The 17546-nt window shown below is 42.2% G+C and overlaps 1 protein-coding gene across 1 annotated transcript in view; it reads left to right on the top strand.

Moving 5' to 3' along the window:
- The first annotated feature begins 3627 nt into the window (after nucleotides 1-3627).
- The window catches only part of DIAPH2 (diaphanous related formin 2), a 940956-nt gene continuing 927037 nt past the window's right edge, over nucleotides 3628-17546 (top strand). The window contains exon 1 of the mRNA XM_081115447.1: nucleotides 3628-4149. Coding sequence (XP_080971573.1) covers nucleotides 4018-4149 — 132 coding nt within the window. The 5' untranslated portion in view covers nucleotides 3628-4017. The remainder of the gene's footprint in view (nucleotides 4150-17546) is intronic.

A 17546-nucleotide genomic window follows, 5' to 3' on the forward strand; every position in this document is an offset into this window, starting at 1 on the left:
GCATCTGAGAAAAGTTGTCTCTCCATCCACAAGCTTACTTGTGCCTCAGAAAGGGAAAAATCAAGAAATGCAGCTGCGGTCAGATCAGCTTCGGGGGTGCACTTGGTGCGGTGCCTGGTTCGTAATCAGTGGACAAAGTGTTCTTGCAGGAGAGCAGTAGCTCCTTTGTGTGTCAACTTCCAAGAGAGGCCAAGGACCCTGATGCCTGAAGGAAGAGTGTTTGTAATTAACTAGAGCAAAATGCTGAACAACAAACATCAAGAATTCAGACGGGGCTGAGATAACCACCATAAAGTCAAGTGTAAGCCATCTCAGGGACAGTTTCTCACTTGCCCAATGTAGATTACGCATGTTTTACATGTACCTTTAACTTGATTTTAAATGTTGCTCTGCCTGGCCCGAGTGAGGGTGGTGAAGCCCAATCTTACATTCAAAATACTGGCAATCCAATTTTTAGTCTATTTACACCCTCCAAACAGAAGTCTTTGTATTGCAACGCCTTCCCCCCCTTTTAAAACCACACCAATGAGACCTACACGTAGGGAACTTCATGATCTGGAAGCTGCTTATGTGCTTTGCTTCTCTTGCTAACAGCAGCCCCCGCCCCACGCCCCCAATTTCTTAACCACGGGGTCTCTGCACATGCTATTGCTATTTTGTTTGCCTAGAACCGTGGTTGGCAAACTGCGGCTCACGAGCCACATGCGGCTTTTTGGCCCCTTGAGTGTGGCTCTTCCTAAGCCTTAGGAGTACCCTAACTAAGTTAATAACAATGTACCTACCTATATAGTGTAAGTTTAAAAAATGTGGCTCTCAAAGGAAATTTCAGTCGTTGTACTGTTGATATTTGGCTCTGTTGACTAATGAGTTTGCCGACCACTGGCCTAGAATGTTCTTCACTCACCTTCTTTGCTTCGTGATCACTCAATATATTTTTGCTTAATACCCTTCCCAATAGTCGGACAGTTCCATAAGAGCAAACTACATCTGTCTTGTTCACCAGCATACCCACAAAACCTCGCACAATACCTAACACTCAGTAGGCTGTCAAGAAATACTGACTCTACACCTTTAAGACTCAGCTCAAACATCATCCTCTTTGGGAAGGTGATCCAGAGCCTCTGACATTCCAGTGGGTACTTCCCTCCTGTGCTCCTGGGCTCCCAGTTCATATCTGTTGTGCTGAAGTGTGGCTCTGTAACCGTCTGCCTCTCCCAGTAGACTGTAAGGTTTTAAGTCAGTGATGGCGAACCTTTTGAGCTTGGCGTGTCAGCATTTTGAAAAACCCTAACTTAACTCTGGTGCCGTGTCACATATAGAAATGTTTTGATATTTGCAACCATAGTAAAACAAAGACTTATATTTTTGATATTTATTTTATATATTTAAATGCCATTTAACAAAGAAAAATCAACCAAAAAAATGAGTTCACATGTCACCTCTGACACGCGTGTCATAGGTTCGCCATCTCTGTTCTAAGTGGCAGAAACAATGTCTGCTTCATCTGTATAACCCACCGCACTCTTTATATCACCTGGTGTACTCTAAGGAGTTCAGTAAAGGTCTTACTGAGTAGATTATTAAGCATCTTTTGTTTTATTAATCTCACCCAAGGATACTTTCCCATTGATTTTTAGAGAGAATGGAAGAGAGGGGGAGAGACAGAGAGAAACATGGATGTGAGAAAGACACATCAATTGGTTGCTTTGCACACATGCCCCAGCCAGGCAGGGCCAGGGATCAAGCCTGCCACTGAGGTATGTGCCCCTGACCGGAATCAAACCTGCAACCCTTCAGTCCAAGGGCCGATGCTCTATCCACTGAGAAAACTGGCCCAGGTGAGCAACATTTGAGTTTGAAAACCCCCCAGCAATGACCTATATCTATATCTCTCAAACAGGAATTATGTGAAAGCATTGGACAAACAGGTCACATCTTTTTGCAGCATCCATTTTCATGCAACTTTTCAGTGGGGGAGACATTTAAGAAATTTAAATCATGTGTGTGCATGCACGCACATGTGTAGCGAGTCAAATTCAAAATATACATCAAAATTTAAGTCAAAGAAGAACGTCAACAAAGCAAATTTATGATAGGGCTCCCTGTCCACCCTCTTTGGGAGCTTGCATTCCCTCTTCTCTGCTGTCCCTGGGTAGTTTATCATCAGCATGATTAAGAAGATAGTTAATGGCAGTGCAGGGATTAAAACTGTTGATATCTAACTTTCTTTTCACTCTACTGTCCAAGTTAATTGCCTCATCATGCCTATAGCATAGTCCAATTTATTCTAACACATTCAATAAATATGTTCATGAACAAAATAGATTCAGCACAGTTGAATTTAGGTGGAAGGGGAGAAGGGCAAAAGGAGTCATAGCCTGAAGGTATCTGAGTAACAGGCATATGGACATGTTTAGACTTGGTATCTGAACTTACATTTCATGGAGCTTCTCTAGCATATGAGCTTTTATTTTATGACGGTGGTTCATTCAAAGCCTGCTCTGCCCCTTGAATGTTCTCAGTGCAAACATTATTTTTATTAAAGGGCTCTGTTAATAAAGGATGGAAAAATATTGCGTGGGCCCCTTCCTGACAACTCAAGGTTTAATGACTAACAATACTGGCAGTGCCCTGCTGCTGCTGCACAGACACCGAGCCTTTGTCTAGAGCAGTGGTTCTCAACCTTCCTAATGCTGCGACCCTTTAATGCAGTTCCTCATGTTGTGGTGACTCCCAACCAGAAAATTATTTTCGTTGCTACTTCATAACTGTACTTTTGCTACTGTTATGAATCGTAAATATCTGATATGCAGGATGTATTTTCATTGTTACAAATTGAACATAATTAAAGCATAGTGAGTAATCACAAAAACAATATGTAGTTATATATGTGTTTTCTGATGGTCTTGGGCGACCCCTGTGAAAGGGTCGTTCGACCCCCAAAGGGGTCACGACCCACAGGTTGAGAACCGCTGGTCTAGGGGTTTACATTTTAAACAAAGTTTGGACACACGTGATCGTTTTCACTCCCCACAACAACCCTACACCCAAAGTAGTTCGGGAAACTGGGAATAGCACTCAATCCAATTGTTCGCTCTCTCTAGGTGCTGTGGTTAAAAAGCCTTACATCCACTTGGGGGTTAAGTGGCAGGTGCCTGCTGCTTCTACAACCCAGCAGCATGGGAATAAAGAAAGACTATTTCTTTGGCGCTATGCAATCATGGCAACAGAAAGCACCCCCTCTTTCCACTTTGACCCACAGGGCTAGGCAATTCATCAACGTTCTAAGGGATGCCAGCTGCCTTGCCAATCAACCCCTCCCACAGGGCGTAGCAGGACCCCCCCCCCCCCCCCCCCCCCCCCCCGCCTCCCAACAAGGCCGCCGCCTGGCCAGGTGAAAGCTGCTACTCAGGTAGCTTCTGCAGTGAAACTCACAGGTGAATCCTCCCAGCCCTCAGTTTCCCCATCTCTACAATGGGCTACACCTCCTCTCTCTGGACTAGTTCTCTCCCATTCACGCAAGGCCCCTTGGACGTGAAATCAGTGCTTAACCACCGCTTCAAGTCCTCTCCTTGGGCTGTGGTCACCGCGCCGGGCATGCTCAGTGGCAGTGGCCCTGCCGGCGGCACGGGAGTAGGAAGCAGTTCTCGGCGCCCAGGCGCTGGCTGCGGGCACTTTGATGAATCACGTGTGTGGAGGCCTCTTAAAGAGATAGGCACGCACTTTCTCCACCCTAAACACCGCCCTGAGGGCGGCGGCGGCGGTGGTAGTGGTAATTGCAGCTGCTCAGGGGCAGGGCTTGCCCCGGCGCCGAGTAGTGGCAACGGCGTGTGGCGTCAGGGGTGCCTGGGCTCCCGGAGTCCCGAGGGCCTGAAATCTGCTGCTCCCTAGACAGACACACGCCCTCCCAGGGAGCGGTGCTCCCGAATCAGCGCGGGGCCGCGGGACCACCCCGAGGGGCTTCCTCAGTGGCGGAGAGGTGGGGTGACAGGGCACAGGTGACAGGGCCGGAGAAAGATGGAGCAGCCCGGGGCGGCGGCGTCGGGAGCGGGAGGCGGCAGCGAGGAACCCAGTGGGGGCCGGAGCAACAAGCGGAGCGTGGGGAGCCGGGCCGCCAACGAAGAGGAAACGAAAAACAAACCCAAATTGGTGAGTGCTCCCGCAGCCCCCGCCGGCCTTGGGAACAGCGAGAGCCCCGGGATCCTCCTGCCATTGAGCGCGGGGGCACCCGGGGCCCCCTCCCAAGGGTGACCGCGACCTCGCTGTGCAACTCGGGGAGCCGCTCCGAGCGGCCACGCCGAGGCGCGGAGACGGCGTGGGGGCGGAAGAGCACCCCCTTCTCCACTTAACCCCTTTCTCACTCGTGTCAGCCTGGGAAGGAGAAAGGCCCCACCCCAACTTGGGGAGACCCCGAGTACTGGGCAGGGTCCGTTGTTTTGTCCAACTTGTGGGCGCAAACCTTCTTTGCGCGATTCCCTTCCCTTCCCACCCCTGTCAGCTGCTGGGTTTCGCCTCTTGAACGCTTTTAGGGTCCGGGCTGGGAAACCGCGCTTCCCTGCAGTCCAAGTACTTGGGAGCCCACCCACAGGCTTCCAAAATGAAAAAATCCCATGAAACAAAACACACACAACATAGCGCGCCCTCCCTCCCCCCGCCCCAGTCTTCCCACTTCACCAGAAATCTAAGAGACGCCTACGTGCGCCTTCCCCTTGCCTCTCCATGTGCTCTCCCAAGAAACGTTTCTTGGGAAGAGTGGGGGGAGCGTGGGAGCTGGAGGCTGGGTGAGGTACCACCAACTGTCGTGTGTGAATAGGCGGAGGCAGCCAGCGCTCCCACTTAGTTGATTGAGAACTCTCCCAGGCAGCCTGACTGCACCAGCCCCACCGTCCTGAGTGTGGGAAGCAGTGTGGCAGTCCATTTCCTGCCACTGACTTCATGTGCAGAGGAATGAAATCGATGGGCCCGGTATCGCATTGGGAAATACTGGAGTTCCCTCTACTCATCAGTAAAAAGGGTTCCTCTTTTTTTTTTTTGGTAAACTTTCTAATTCGGGTGGCAGGAAGGGAAACGGTTTGCCTGCACAAAGTCAGCAGATACTCCTGTCTTAACGTTCGTCTAGCTCGGAAGCACAAGCCACATGTTGCTCAGCTAGTTTTCAGTTTTAACCAGCAACTTGATTATAATTAGGAAGGAGAGGGTGACTTAACTGAAGCCTTTCTTATGGCATCTGGCCAATTTGGTGTGTACCTGCTATAACTTCTCTTGCCGCCTATTTGCCTTTCATATTGGAAAACAGTGGTCAAAGTGTTACAGTTTCAGGAAATACACAGCCTTCCATTATGTGGGAAAGGACCCAGTTGGGTAGAAAAAAATGACAACTTGAAAGTCTCATCAATTCCACCCTAACTTGAGGCAAATTGAGAATTTACTTACTTGATGTGCTTGTTACCCCATTAACTACAAGTGAGGAAACTGAGGCACAAGGTCTTGTGAATTGTCTATGCTGGGCTTAATGGGTGCCCTCACCATCATGAAAGTTAGAAAAGTTTTGTGAGTGTATCACCAAAGTTTAATGTACTTAAAAACTTGGATGTTGTGATTTTGAAATTTATCAGTTTGTGGTAAAAGAGTGGTCATATTTCCTTTTAATTTTGACCCAGCACAAAACTGTGGTTTAAACAGTGATTAAAAGTTTAAGCAAAAATAAAAGTGAATTGATAGTTTCCACGAATAGTTTGGTGCAACCAGCAAGAACCTTTCAGTTTTAGGAAGTATTCTCCCAAGAGAAAGCAATTATCTCTGCCTGTTGGTAAATAACACCTTGATTACATTCTTCTCTTCCCTTTGGCCATTTGTCCCGTTTTATCTTTTATGTTTTACTTGCTTCCACAAGGTAACTAGATAGTTATGAGGTGGTGTCACTTTCAGTTCCTAGCTGACACTGTTGGGGGTTGAACATAGCTTGATGTAGTTACTATTTGTAGTAGGACAAGTATTTAAATCCAAGTGTTTGTTAATATCAGTGGGAATTTCTTTCTTTTTTTGCTCAAATACAACTTTTGGGCCTTACCTGATTTTACGAGCGGATGTGTCAGAGTTAAGAAATACAAATTTAGGAAGATATTTCAGCACTATTTTGAGACAAGCAAGTTGAACAAACAACAAGACTTGGTAAACTTCTTTTGATAAATTCCTTACTCCTTATTTTGAGTTGTCTTATTGAAGTGCTCAACATTTTCTTCAAAGGCCTTTTAGATAAAAGTTCATCTGGAATTCTTAACTTAAAATATTGCTAGTAAAAGAAAGCTTTATCTAGACTAAATGTTATTATTTTGGGTATTATGTTATTAATCAGTATAATAGTCCTTAATTGTGTGCATGTGTTCGTCTGCATGTGGGATTATAAAAGAGAGCCATATGGTAATAGAAATTATTTGTGTAGGTGATTGTGGGGGACAGCAGTTCTTAAACTCCTGAAATTGTATGAAAAAATTTGAGTGTAGGTAGGTAGGTACATGCAGTTTTCTGGGCCCCAAGGCCTTCATCAGTTTCTCAAAGGCATCTATCACCTATAGAAATTGGGTTACCAGATGGGGGGGAGGGGGGGGAGAGAGAGAGAGAGAGAGAGAGAGAGAGAGAGAGAGAGAGGAAGAGAAAGAGAAAGAAGGAAACAGAAAACACCAGTTAATTCCACCTGAAGTTACTGGGAAATAGCACTGACTACAGGACTGATTGATATTGAAGATAATTCACCTGGGGATAAAAAGAAATTAATTACACAATGTCAATATAGCATTAGCTAAGGTGAAAGTTTCCACTAAGTAGAAAAATTAACTCAATAACTATCGTATAGTGGGTTCATAAAGTTTAAGGATTACGATTCTGTTGTTTTCATTTTAGTTCCTCACTGTTCTAGAACACTGGAGTAGGCAGGCATGTTTTCTATACTGAAGAACTATGCTTTTCTTTATATCAGTGGTTCTCAACCTTGGCTGCACATTAGAGTCACCTGGGAATCTTTTTAAAAACCTGATTTCTGGGCCTCGTCCTCAGGAAATTCTGCTTCTTTGTTATGGGGTGGGGCCATGACATTAGTAACAAAGAAACAGAATTTCCGGAGGATGAAGCCCAGAAATCAGGATTTTAAAAAGATTCCCAGGTGATTCTAATGTGCAGCCAAAGTTGAGAACCACTGCTTTATATCCTCAGCTTTTGATGGGTATTAGTGAGAATTTTTTCAAAGATACATTTCAGGACTTTAACGACTTCTGTTTAAGATTAATTCAGTCAAAATTTAACAAAATTCATATGTATCTGTGCCTCCTTATAATGATCCTTTTATTTTGATTCTTTTTAATGAAGGCAACCTTATTTGGGAATTCATCATATATTAAATAATGCATTAGTAGTAGAGCTTTGTATTTCATGTAACTATCTGGTGAGGCCCAGATTGTGGCATCTCGTCAAATAGCATGAGTCTTAGATTAATTAGTGTCTTGATGTCAACCATGGAATGTATTTTGTCAAATCGAGAATTAGAGCTCTAAAGGTGGTATGATTGAATCACACATGTTTAAGGCAGCGACCTAACCATTAAGAGAGGCTAGTGTTAAGGTAGAACTAACACCCCTCATACACACACAGTGGTGTAGAGTGGCTTATCATTCTGTGGTGTTTTTGTGTTTTGACTTTGTGTTTCTGTGTGATTCCTGAAGCCTTTGGTTCCTTTGATAGTAGAATTAAATTAGTAACTTGAAGTAACAGAAGTTAATTTTGTGGTTATTAAATAACTTTCTGAGTATTTGGTTACTGGTTTTTAATTGGCTAAATTCTGTTTGATATTAATTGATAAAGTTTGAACTTTATTATTTCATTTATGTAACAAACATTTACTGAGCATATACGGTGTGCTAGACATTATTCTTAGGGCTGGTGATATAAGGGGAGGGAGAGTAACGAAGACAGAGAAGTTAATTAATAGACTAAAGAGCTGTGTGATAAGGAATGATTGGAATATGCATAGGAGGACGATGTAAAATCATCATGGAGAGGCATCTAAATCTAAATGGACGCTGGAGTGTGGTAAGGAAAGGCTAATATTGTAGGTGATATTTGCCCAAGGCTTGAAGAATAGACCATTAATTGAAGAAGGCAAGGGAAAACATTTTAAGTTGAAAGAACAACGTATGCAAACAGAGAGAAACAGTAGCATGTCCAATAAAGGAACGGTGGGCAGGTGTTAATGGCTGAAACAAAGGGTACACATGGTTGACCTACTAGAAAAGAGACGGAGTACAGATCATGATGCAGATCATGATGCGTATTTGTATGTCATGTTAGAGGTTCAGCTTTTTTTGTGAAAGCCATAGCAAGTCATTGAAGAGATTTAAGCAGGAGATTGATTCGATCAGAATTGTGTTTCAGAAGGAAACACTACAGTGGAGAATTTCTTGGAGAGGGGTACTGGAATGGAGGCAAGAAGACCTATTAGGAAGAGCAGAATGGTGTAGAAGAGTTGGATGTTTGTAGTTGGAGACCTGGATTCCAATTGCAGCTCATCCGTTTATTCTGAAAGTTTTTCTGCATTTCAGTCTCCTCCTGTCACTTCATGGCCTCTCTTTCCTGCCACCCACCCTGAACATCTTCACATCTGAAATGCTCACTCTGGTCCTCCTTTAGAAATCTCACCTGTGGTTCACACAGCCCAGCTCCTGCCTCAAAATGCTCTCATTCTTCCAATAACATTCACTGATTACTTCACCTTACTGAAGGTTTTCTTTATTTTGAGGTCCTAGCTGTTTTGAGTCTGAATGTTATATGCTGATCTTGCATCTGCAAAGATTTTAAAGTGCTTCTGGGCCAGGGTCCTGCTATATGCCTTTTCTTGAAAACTTTGCAGGACAGCACTTGGGGGTAAAACTACTCAGTAAATTATTATTTGTTGGGAATTCTTTCTCTGTAGGCCAGACATTTTGAGAGTGTAAATTGTTGAAAAGAGGCTTTAAAAAAAATAAAACGTTTACTTTTATATGCCTTTTTTTTTTTTAACTTAGTGCACGTACTCCATCAAATGAACTTGTTCTGTACACTGTTTTGTGTCATTTCTCTAATTTTGAAATTCAAGAAACTTCTTGCTGGTAGAACTCCCTTACTCCCTTGTTTGTTTGGACTATTCTGATATCAGAGCCGGAACTTCCATGCAGACAAACAGTATCAAGATGGATGATGATCCAAGTAAGATTTTATTGTTATTAGTAGGAGACTTCATATTATTGGCAGAGTATTGAATGGAGGGCCAAAGGACCTGAGCTCCAGTGTTTGTCAAGTCTTTTATTTGCTTGTGATCTCTGATGAGCCATTTAACACCAGAAGTTTGCACCTTTTGATTAATAGCTGCCAGTCCTGAGATAATGTCTGCCTGATTTGCTTCACAAAGTGGTTTAGCTAAATCACAGTAATTGAATGAGAAAGCATTAGGAAATTGTATATTGCTATGCAAATATATAGAGCATTATCGTTAACCCCTTATATTACCTGAGTGAAATATATTGTGGTTAGATGGCCAATAGAGTTCTTGCAATATGATAGTTCTATCATTACTATTATTATACTAGAGCCTGGTGCACAAATTCATGCACCAGTGGGGTCCCTCGGCTTGGCCTGAGGGATTGGGCCAAAACTGGTTCTCTGACATCCCCCAGGGGTCCCTGATTGTGAGAGGGAGCAGACCAGGCCGAGGGATCCCATCATTGCATGATCAGGGCCAAGGAGGAACGAGGGAGGTTGGCCAGCTGGGGAGGAACCGTGGGAGGGCTCCAGGGCATGTGTGGCCTGTATCACTCAGTCTGATTGGCCTAGCCCCAGCAGCAAGCTCACCTACTGGTCAGAGTGTCTTCCCAGTGCATGTCATAGCGACTGATTGACTGTCTGCCCCCTGGTGATCAGTGCACGTCATAGCGAGCTGTTGAGCGGCCTTAGCATATCATTAGCATATTATGCTTTGATTGGTTGAACAGCCAACTGGACATTTAGCATATTAGGCTTTTATTATCTATAATAATAAAAGGGTAATATACTAATTAGACCAGACGTCTTCTGGACCTCATTCTGGATGTCCTTCCTGACGAAGCTGGGGCCGGAAGGAAGCCAGCCCGGGTCCTGGGTACCTGTGGGTGGCCCAAGGGAAGCCAGCCCAAGGGCCTGTGGGCGGCCGGAGGAGGGAAGCAGCCTGGGTCCTGGGTGCCAGAGGGAAGCCGGTGCTGACAGCCGGGGGAAGGAAGGCCTACTATTGCATGCATTTTCGTGTATTGGGCCTCTAGCATAGGATAAAGTACCATAATATGGTTGGTTATACATTTATTGATTCCTTATTCTCTCCCCAATTATTTTATCCATTTGGAGCATTACACATTCTGTCCTTTTACTAATAATTTTTTGATTGAATGAATATAAGATGTGAGTGTAACTATTTTGTCATTGTACTTTTTTATAAAGAACCAGGTTACTCTTTTCTTTGATTTGGAAGCATTTAAAAATTATATATTGCCCTAACTGATTTGGCTCAATGGATAGAGTGTCGGCCTACAGACTGAAAGATCCCAGGTTCGATTCCGGTCAAGGGCATGTACCTTGGTTGCGAGCACATCCCCAGTAAGAGGTGTGCAGGAGGCAGCTGATCGATGTTTCTCTCTCATTGATGATTCTAGCTCTCTATCCCTCTCCCTTCCTCTCTGTAAAAAATAAATAAAATAAAAAAATTATATATTTATGACACCTGTCTTGTCAGGAATCGTGCTGTTGTTGTACAAATAAGGAAACTGAGTCACTGATGTGTTAAGTGGTCTGATCTAGAGATAAGTTTAAAAACTAGCACTTTTATTGTCAAAGTTAGCAATACACTGAGTCATTATGTTTCAAGGACTCTGAAGGAGTAAAATTATTCAATCTCTCTTTTTTTTTTTGTTCCTTTTTGGAACAATTATAATTGTAATCCACCTAGCTCTCAGTAGTAACATGTCACTGAAGTGAAATCATATTCTTTTCCAACCTGGTCTCAAAGAACACTGTAAATAACAAGATGCGCTGAAAATAGAACATACATAACATATGCTAATTTACATGAACCAGCACATTTGCCTAAATATTGCTGGTTATCTCTAGCACCACAGAGATCGTTATTGAAGACCCAAGTTTCTCCTATTCCTAGATTCAGTCTGCCATGCAGAAGAGACCAGTTCCTTCTGTTAGATTTTGGCTGTTTGACACTTTATTTTTGCCTCAAGCCTGAAGAAACTACCAGTAAGGTGATGGCCAGGTAACTTGAACTATGACTATGTATTTGCTATCCCAGTGGGCATCTTATAGAAAACACCCATGTGGAAGATTACCCAAAAATGATGCATGCAAAGGAAGGTCCAGACATATTTTCACATAGCTGTTTATTATTAATGTACGTAATAGAAAGAAATCAACTCTTACTAACTAAAAACTTATTTACCTGATCAGGCTGCATCAGTTTCAGTCTAAAATGGTTTACTCTGGCTGTATTGGACAGACACTCAACCAAATCCCGATCCTTGCTTGCTTCCGTGAAGCGGCCTGGGGAAAAGGGTATTGGTGCTTTCTCATGAAAGAAATGTAGAAAATGAAATTCTTACTAATTACCACTTGCACAAACTTTGGCTTAATGAAGGTTTTTTTGTATTGCTTTAGGGAGAGGAAGCTACCTTGCTACTAAATACAGACCAGCGAATTGGCTGCCAGTTTCTCCTTCTGTTAGAGCTCTGACAGGTGTGATGCCTACTTCAAGTGACAAGCTTCAAGGTGGCTATTTAGGCAGCCTGGGTAGAATCCACGACTTCATTAGGATTGAATTGTTCCCCAAAGGCTACTGAGTCAATCACCTGGCAATTCTGGTGTTCACCCAAGGGAAAAAAGACATTGGGCACAATCTTTTTAAAAAATTCTTATTTCTTGTACTGTGACAAATATCCACAAGCGCTGCTTAAGGTCTGCTCAAAATTATGAGGAGTTTTTATCTGACCTTAACTTGTTAGTTGCTCTCACCCACCAAAAATTGAAAGAGACGCCGTAGCGGGTTTGGCTCAGTGGATAGAGCATTGGCCTGAGGACTGAAGGGTTCCGGCTTTGATTCTGGTCAAGGTCACATGCCCAGGTTTCAGGGTTTCAGGCTCTATCCTCAGTAGGGGGCGTGAAGGAGGCAGCCAATCAATGATTCTCTCTCATCATTGATGTTTCTATCTCTCTTTCCCTCTCCCTTCCTCTCTGAAATCAATAAAATATATATTTTTAAAAAGTAAAAGACAAAATTAAGTTTCTACTTTCTTTGTAATAAGGGCTGATTAAGACTATAAAACATGAAATTTCAAACATACTATAGAGTCGAGAGGATAGTCTAATGAACCACCACATATCCATTACCCACATATAGGATGGCGCAAAAGTAGGTATACAGTTGTACGTATGGAAAATAATACAATAATTAATAAATAATAACACAAGAAAAAACTCAGTTATCTCGATTTTCAACATTTGCTTCATCCATCCTTTATTTGTTTCTTGCTAAAGTATTTTAATGCAAATCCCAGATATTATGTCCTTTTACTCCTAGGTACTTAGTATGCATCTCTAAACATTACTGACTTAAAAAAATTGTAACCACTATGTCACTGTTGCATCTTTAAAAATTAACATATTCCTTGGCATCACCTAACATTCAATTCATAATCAAATATCTCCAATGGCCTAAAAAAATAATTAGATTTTAACCTAATGTGTGCCTAATTAATGTACATGTCACTGAACTCCTTAAACAAATACAGCTTTAAATTAATGGTGAAGTCATAGTCAAAGTTATTCTACATGAAGGGCTACCATAAAGTATTACATCCAATTAAATACTCTTCTGTCTTTAATTCTGTAGAAGTGTCTGGAAAGGTTGACTATGTGAGTGTGGAGAGACTCCTTAGAATAGCTGCTATGTGCCCTAGGAAATAGAGCAGATTAAGACTTTTGGCTCCACTCACTGGTTGGGTAATCATACATTCTTCATTTGCAATTTGTCATGTGGGGTGGGGTTTATGTGTAAGAATTTTCCTCCCAGAGAAATGCTCTAGAATGTTGAAGGAAATGTGTCCTTGAGTTCTCTAGGTAAAGGGCTCCTCTAGCTTTTTGATACACACACACACACAACTAAGTTTATGTTACCAGCTCTAGTTTTTATTTCAATACAAATGCCATTTTGGTACTTGAGGTGTCTTTGTTTTTAGCCCTTTTCATACACTCTAGGTTGCTGAATCTGGATAAGGAACTCTGAATTGTTAAAGTTCCTTATTTAAACATTTTTGGGGTTAAAACTGAAAACCAGACTACACTAATGAGGCTGGGTATGGGTGGAGTGGGTAAGTGTGAGAATTAACTTGGGCAAGTGGCCTACTCTCCACACAGATTTACTAAAGAAATTGTGTAACCACTGTCTTCCAGAGAGTAATTTAGTGCTGGGAGGTGATAGGCTTATAATTTCACAACTTTTTAGTAATCCATCTCCACTCTGCAACTTCTAGGCTGCCCTTTTACTGACCCAATCAGAGGAGTAATTTTCCTCCAAACAGGAGATGAGCGATAATTGTTGGGGCTGGACAGATGGCCTTTCCTCCTTTTGTTTTGTCCAGGAGAGAGAAAGCTATGGAGGTGTTGTTTTATGTGTTTTGAAATCAGTCACTGATAATATGCTATTAAACATTAGAGATTTTATGGTTGCTGAAGCTGTTTAGGAAGATTGTATATATAGAGTGTAAGACTTTACATAGACTTTACACTTATATTTTGAACTTTAATAAAGTATATGTGTGCTAGAGACCAGGGCCACTGTGTATGGTGGGGCCCAACTCAAGGATGAGATACCATAGAGGTCATATCACTTGTGCCCAGTCACAAGACTATGTTTTCAGGGGACCACATTTTCTAAAGCACACAAAGGTGCCAGTGGGCTCGCTACTGCACTTAAACCAGATGGATTTTGTTCTGAAACCTGATGGGGAATTTAGCAAGGCATGGGACAGAGTTTAAGTATCTCATTTAGAATAGGAATTTCCATTCGTCATGGATTCTAGGGAAAAAAAGGCATATATCTATGTAACATGTTGTCCTAAACCTGGTTACATGTGCTTTTAAATTATTGCAATCCTCAAATGTAGAGACCTGTGTCCGTGAGGACCTAGGCTACCGGTTCACTCTGTTCATTATTTAGTTAAGTCGCCTCACTTTCTGCACTCTTCCCAGTAATTTTCTTGACATTATTGTTCTGCGTGCTTCACATGGTTATAGACTGTGACGGATAAGACTGCATTTTTGGGAAGTTAGTGTCATAACTTCAATTTATTTTCATTTACATTGCTTGTGATATAAGGCCAGAACATATAGCAAGTTAAGATGGGTTAAAATAAATTTGGCAGAAGCATTTACTCTAATAATATGCTCTGCAGCTGCGTACCTCGCATTACAAAATCAATGTTTTCTAGAAGAGTCAGTGTGTACATAAAACATTTGTGAGTAGCAACAATCTTTTCTTAGGCTGACCTCACAGCTTGTTTTTCATTGGCAGTGCATTAGCTTACAGTTTTCCTCCCCTTTGGTTGAGTAGCTAATGGTCTTTAAACAAGCTATTAAAGGGAAGAATAATTTTACAATGCAAAAAAAAATTAAAATGGCCTGGATATTATATCCATGCTGGTGGTTTGGCTTTTCATATATTTGTTTTATCAAAGCAGGGCCAACCCATGTTCTCTAATCTCTAAATTCTTAGGCTTTCTCAGTAAAGCCTATACTTGCTTCATCAAATTGTTTTCAGATGGTCTTAAGAATTTCTGAGAGATCCAAGGGCTCCATTTTTATGTAAGTTGAGTAGGTCTGAGGCCAAATACTAAGTTTTTAAGTGTCTGTATCTCTGTATAAAATGGAATTGAGGCATTAGTTATACTTTAAAGTCGGAATTGTGCAGGGCTCAGGGCCTGATTTTCCACACTCTTGCACTAGCTCTGTTGTAGCTAACTATGGACCAAGATATGTTATGCTACAAATTCCTGCTTTTGATCCCCTCCCTTTAAATATTGTTAGCATTTGTGTGTTGCTAACTCTAAAGATCATCTGATTCCTTGTGGTTTTTACTGGTTTCAGCAAATATTATTAATGGTGAATGCTATTGCCTGGCCACAGAAATAACATGCAGAAGGATGGCCATTGGACGTGAAATCAATTACCGAATGTGATAGAGATTTATTTAAAAGCATCTTCCATCCATACCATCGCCAATCATGTTGCCAGAAACTAGTAGAAACTACATTTTGATCTTAGTACCATTACTTCACGTTTTCAAGTCTCCACATTTTATTTTATAGAGTCTAAGAGTATTTCATATGCTATATACAGAGTTGAAATAGGCCAAGTGGGATGTTTAACTGATCCTATTAAGTCTTTTTTTTAAAGTTACTTTCTGGCAGTTTAAAGAGGTTATGTAGAGAGTAAGGTGACTACTTTGAAAATGTAACTCTAAGTAAGTCATTTATCTATCTTCTTTCTGGGTGTCAGTTTGTTCTGTAAAACAAGGGAGTTGATATAAACAGTCTTCCGGTTTCCATTCAGTTCTAATGTACTGGGAATGAAAGGTTATTGAGAGCAGTAATGAATCTGCCCTAACATAAATACATGACATCTGGGTTTCAGTTAGACGGAAAGTTAAAAAACATGAAAAATAACTGTTTAATGCTGAATGCTAATGGGTGAAAATGCAAGTTCACGTTACTGTCCTGTTTCGGGAGTCTGAGTTAGCCCAGTTCAGTGAAATTCACATCCATGTTTTAACCATGCTCTATATGAAGGACCCTAGAGAATGCTGGCTCTGCCCTAGGTCAGTCTAATCCAGTGGTTCTCAACCTTCTGGCCCTTTAAATACAGTTCCTCATGTTGTGACCCAACCATAAAATTATTTTCATTGCTACTTCATAACTGTAATGTTGCTACTGTTATGAATCGTAATGTAAATGTCTGATATGCAGGATGGTCTTAGGTGACCCCTGTGAAAGGGTCGTTTGACCGCCAAAGGGGTCAAGACCCACAGGTTGAGAACCGCTGGATCCCTCAGTGGTTTACCTTGATTCACTGACCAAGTACAGTACTCAAGCCTGCTCAGAGGTGATTCTCAATGAACAACCTCATGTGTACTGGTTGCCATTCTTAGTGCCTTGCATATATTTGTCAAGAATTATGTATGGTCTGGGTTTTAATCCTGCTTACCCACCTGTTGCTGTTTTCTGGATTGTTGCAGAAGACACAGGACTCCTGGATCAGAGACAAAACACAGTTTATTATTCATTGCAAAAGCAACAGCCAGAATGTCACCATGACACAATGGTGCACTATGGTCTTAAGTCCCATGAAATGGACCAGGATGGATCCCTACACAGATAGTGAGTTGCATTCCAGGAGAGGAACACTGAGCTTAGAGGATTTATCTCTTGTTCAAAAAAATATATTTTTATTGATTTCAGAGAGGAAAGGAGAGGGAGAAAGAGAAACATCAGTGATGAGAGAGAATTATTGATTGGCTGCCTCCTGCATGCGCCCTTCCCCCCCCCCCCCCACAGGGGATCGATCCCACAACCCGGGCATGTGCCCTGTCCGGGAATTGAACCGTGACTTCCTGGGTCATAGGTTGATGCTCAACCACTGAGCCACACCGGCAAGACAGGTTTATCACTTTTATAGTAATCAGACGCAAGCCTGCTCTATGTCTGGGGAGGGGAGATATTATTACTTCATCCAGGGTTTCTTGCTACAAACAAAGCCCTGAGAAATGGGAAAAGTGTTGTCAGGGACTTCCCGTTTTGGCATCCCCAACAAGAATGTGCAGGATGCTCAGGAATGATGGTAGACATTGTCCTCCTTCGATAGTAACTCATTTGATTTTCACAACTGTTATTTTTGTAGGTAAGGAGAAAGGCTCAGAGCACATACGTAAGTTGCCTGAGGAAATACAGTGGTGAATTTGGAGTTCAAGACTAGTGTGACTGTAAAATTCCTTGTTTTAAACCATAATTTTCTATAGCACCTAAGACCCTGAACTTCAGAGTAGCTTTAATTTGACCTGAAGACCTAGTGGTTCTCTAGCCTGGCGATGGTTGGACCTGGCCTAGCTTTTGCAGTATGCTTATGTATAATTTAGAAGACAGAGTTCAGGACAATTCATTTTAGTGCCACTGATGATCAAAAGTTAAAATTCTTTGAATCACTGCCAGAAAGCAGTGGGTCAGATATATAACCATTGTTAGCAAAGAGCCACGAGGATAAAAGTGATATGGCTGTGGATTTTAAGGATGCACAAATGTAATTCTTAAAAATACCAGTCTGGCCTAGCCAGTATGCTTAGTGGTTGAGTGTCGACCTATGAAGCAGGAGGTCGGGATTCAATTTCCTGTCAGGGAACATGCTCGGGTTATGGGCTTGATCCCCAGTGTGGGATGTGCAGGAAG

This window comes from Myotis nattereri (assembly GCF_964212035.1).
Source record: "Myotis nattereri genome assembly, chromosome: X".
NCBI lineage: Eukaryota > Metazoa > Chordata > Mammalia > Chiroptera > Vespertilionidae > Myotis > Myotis nattereri.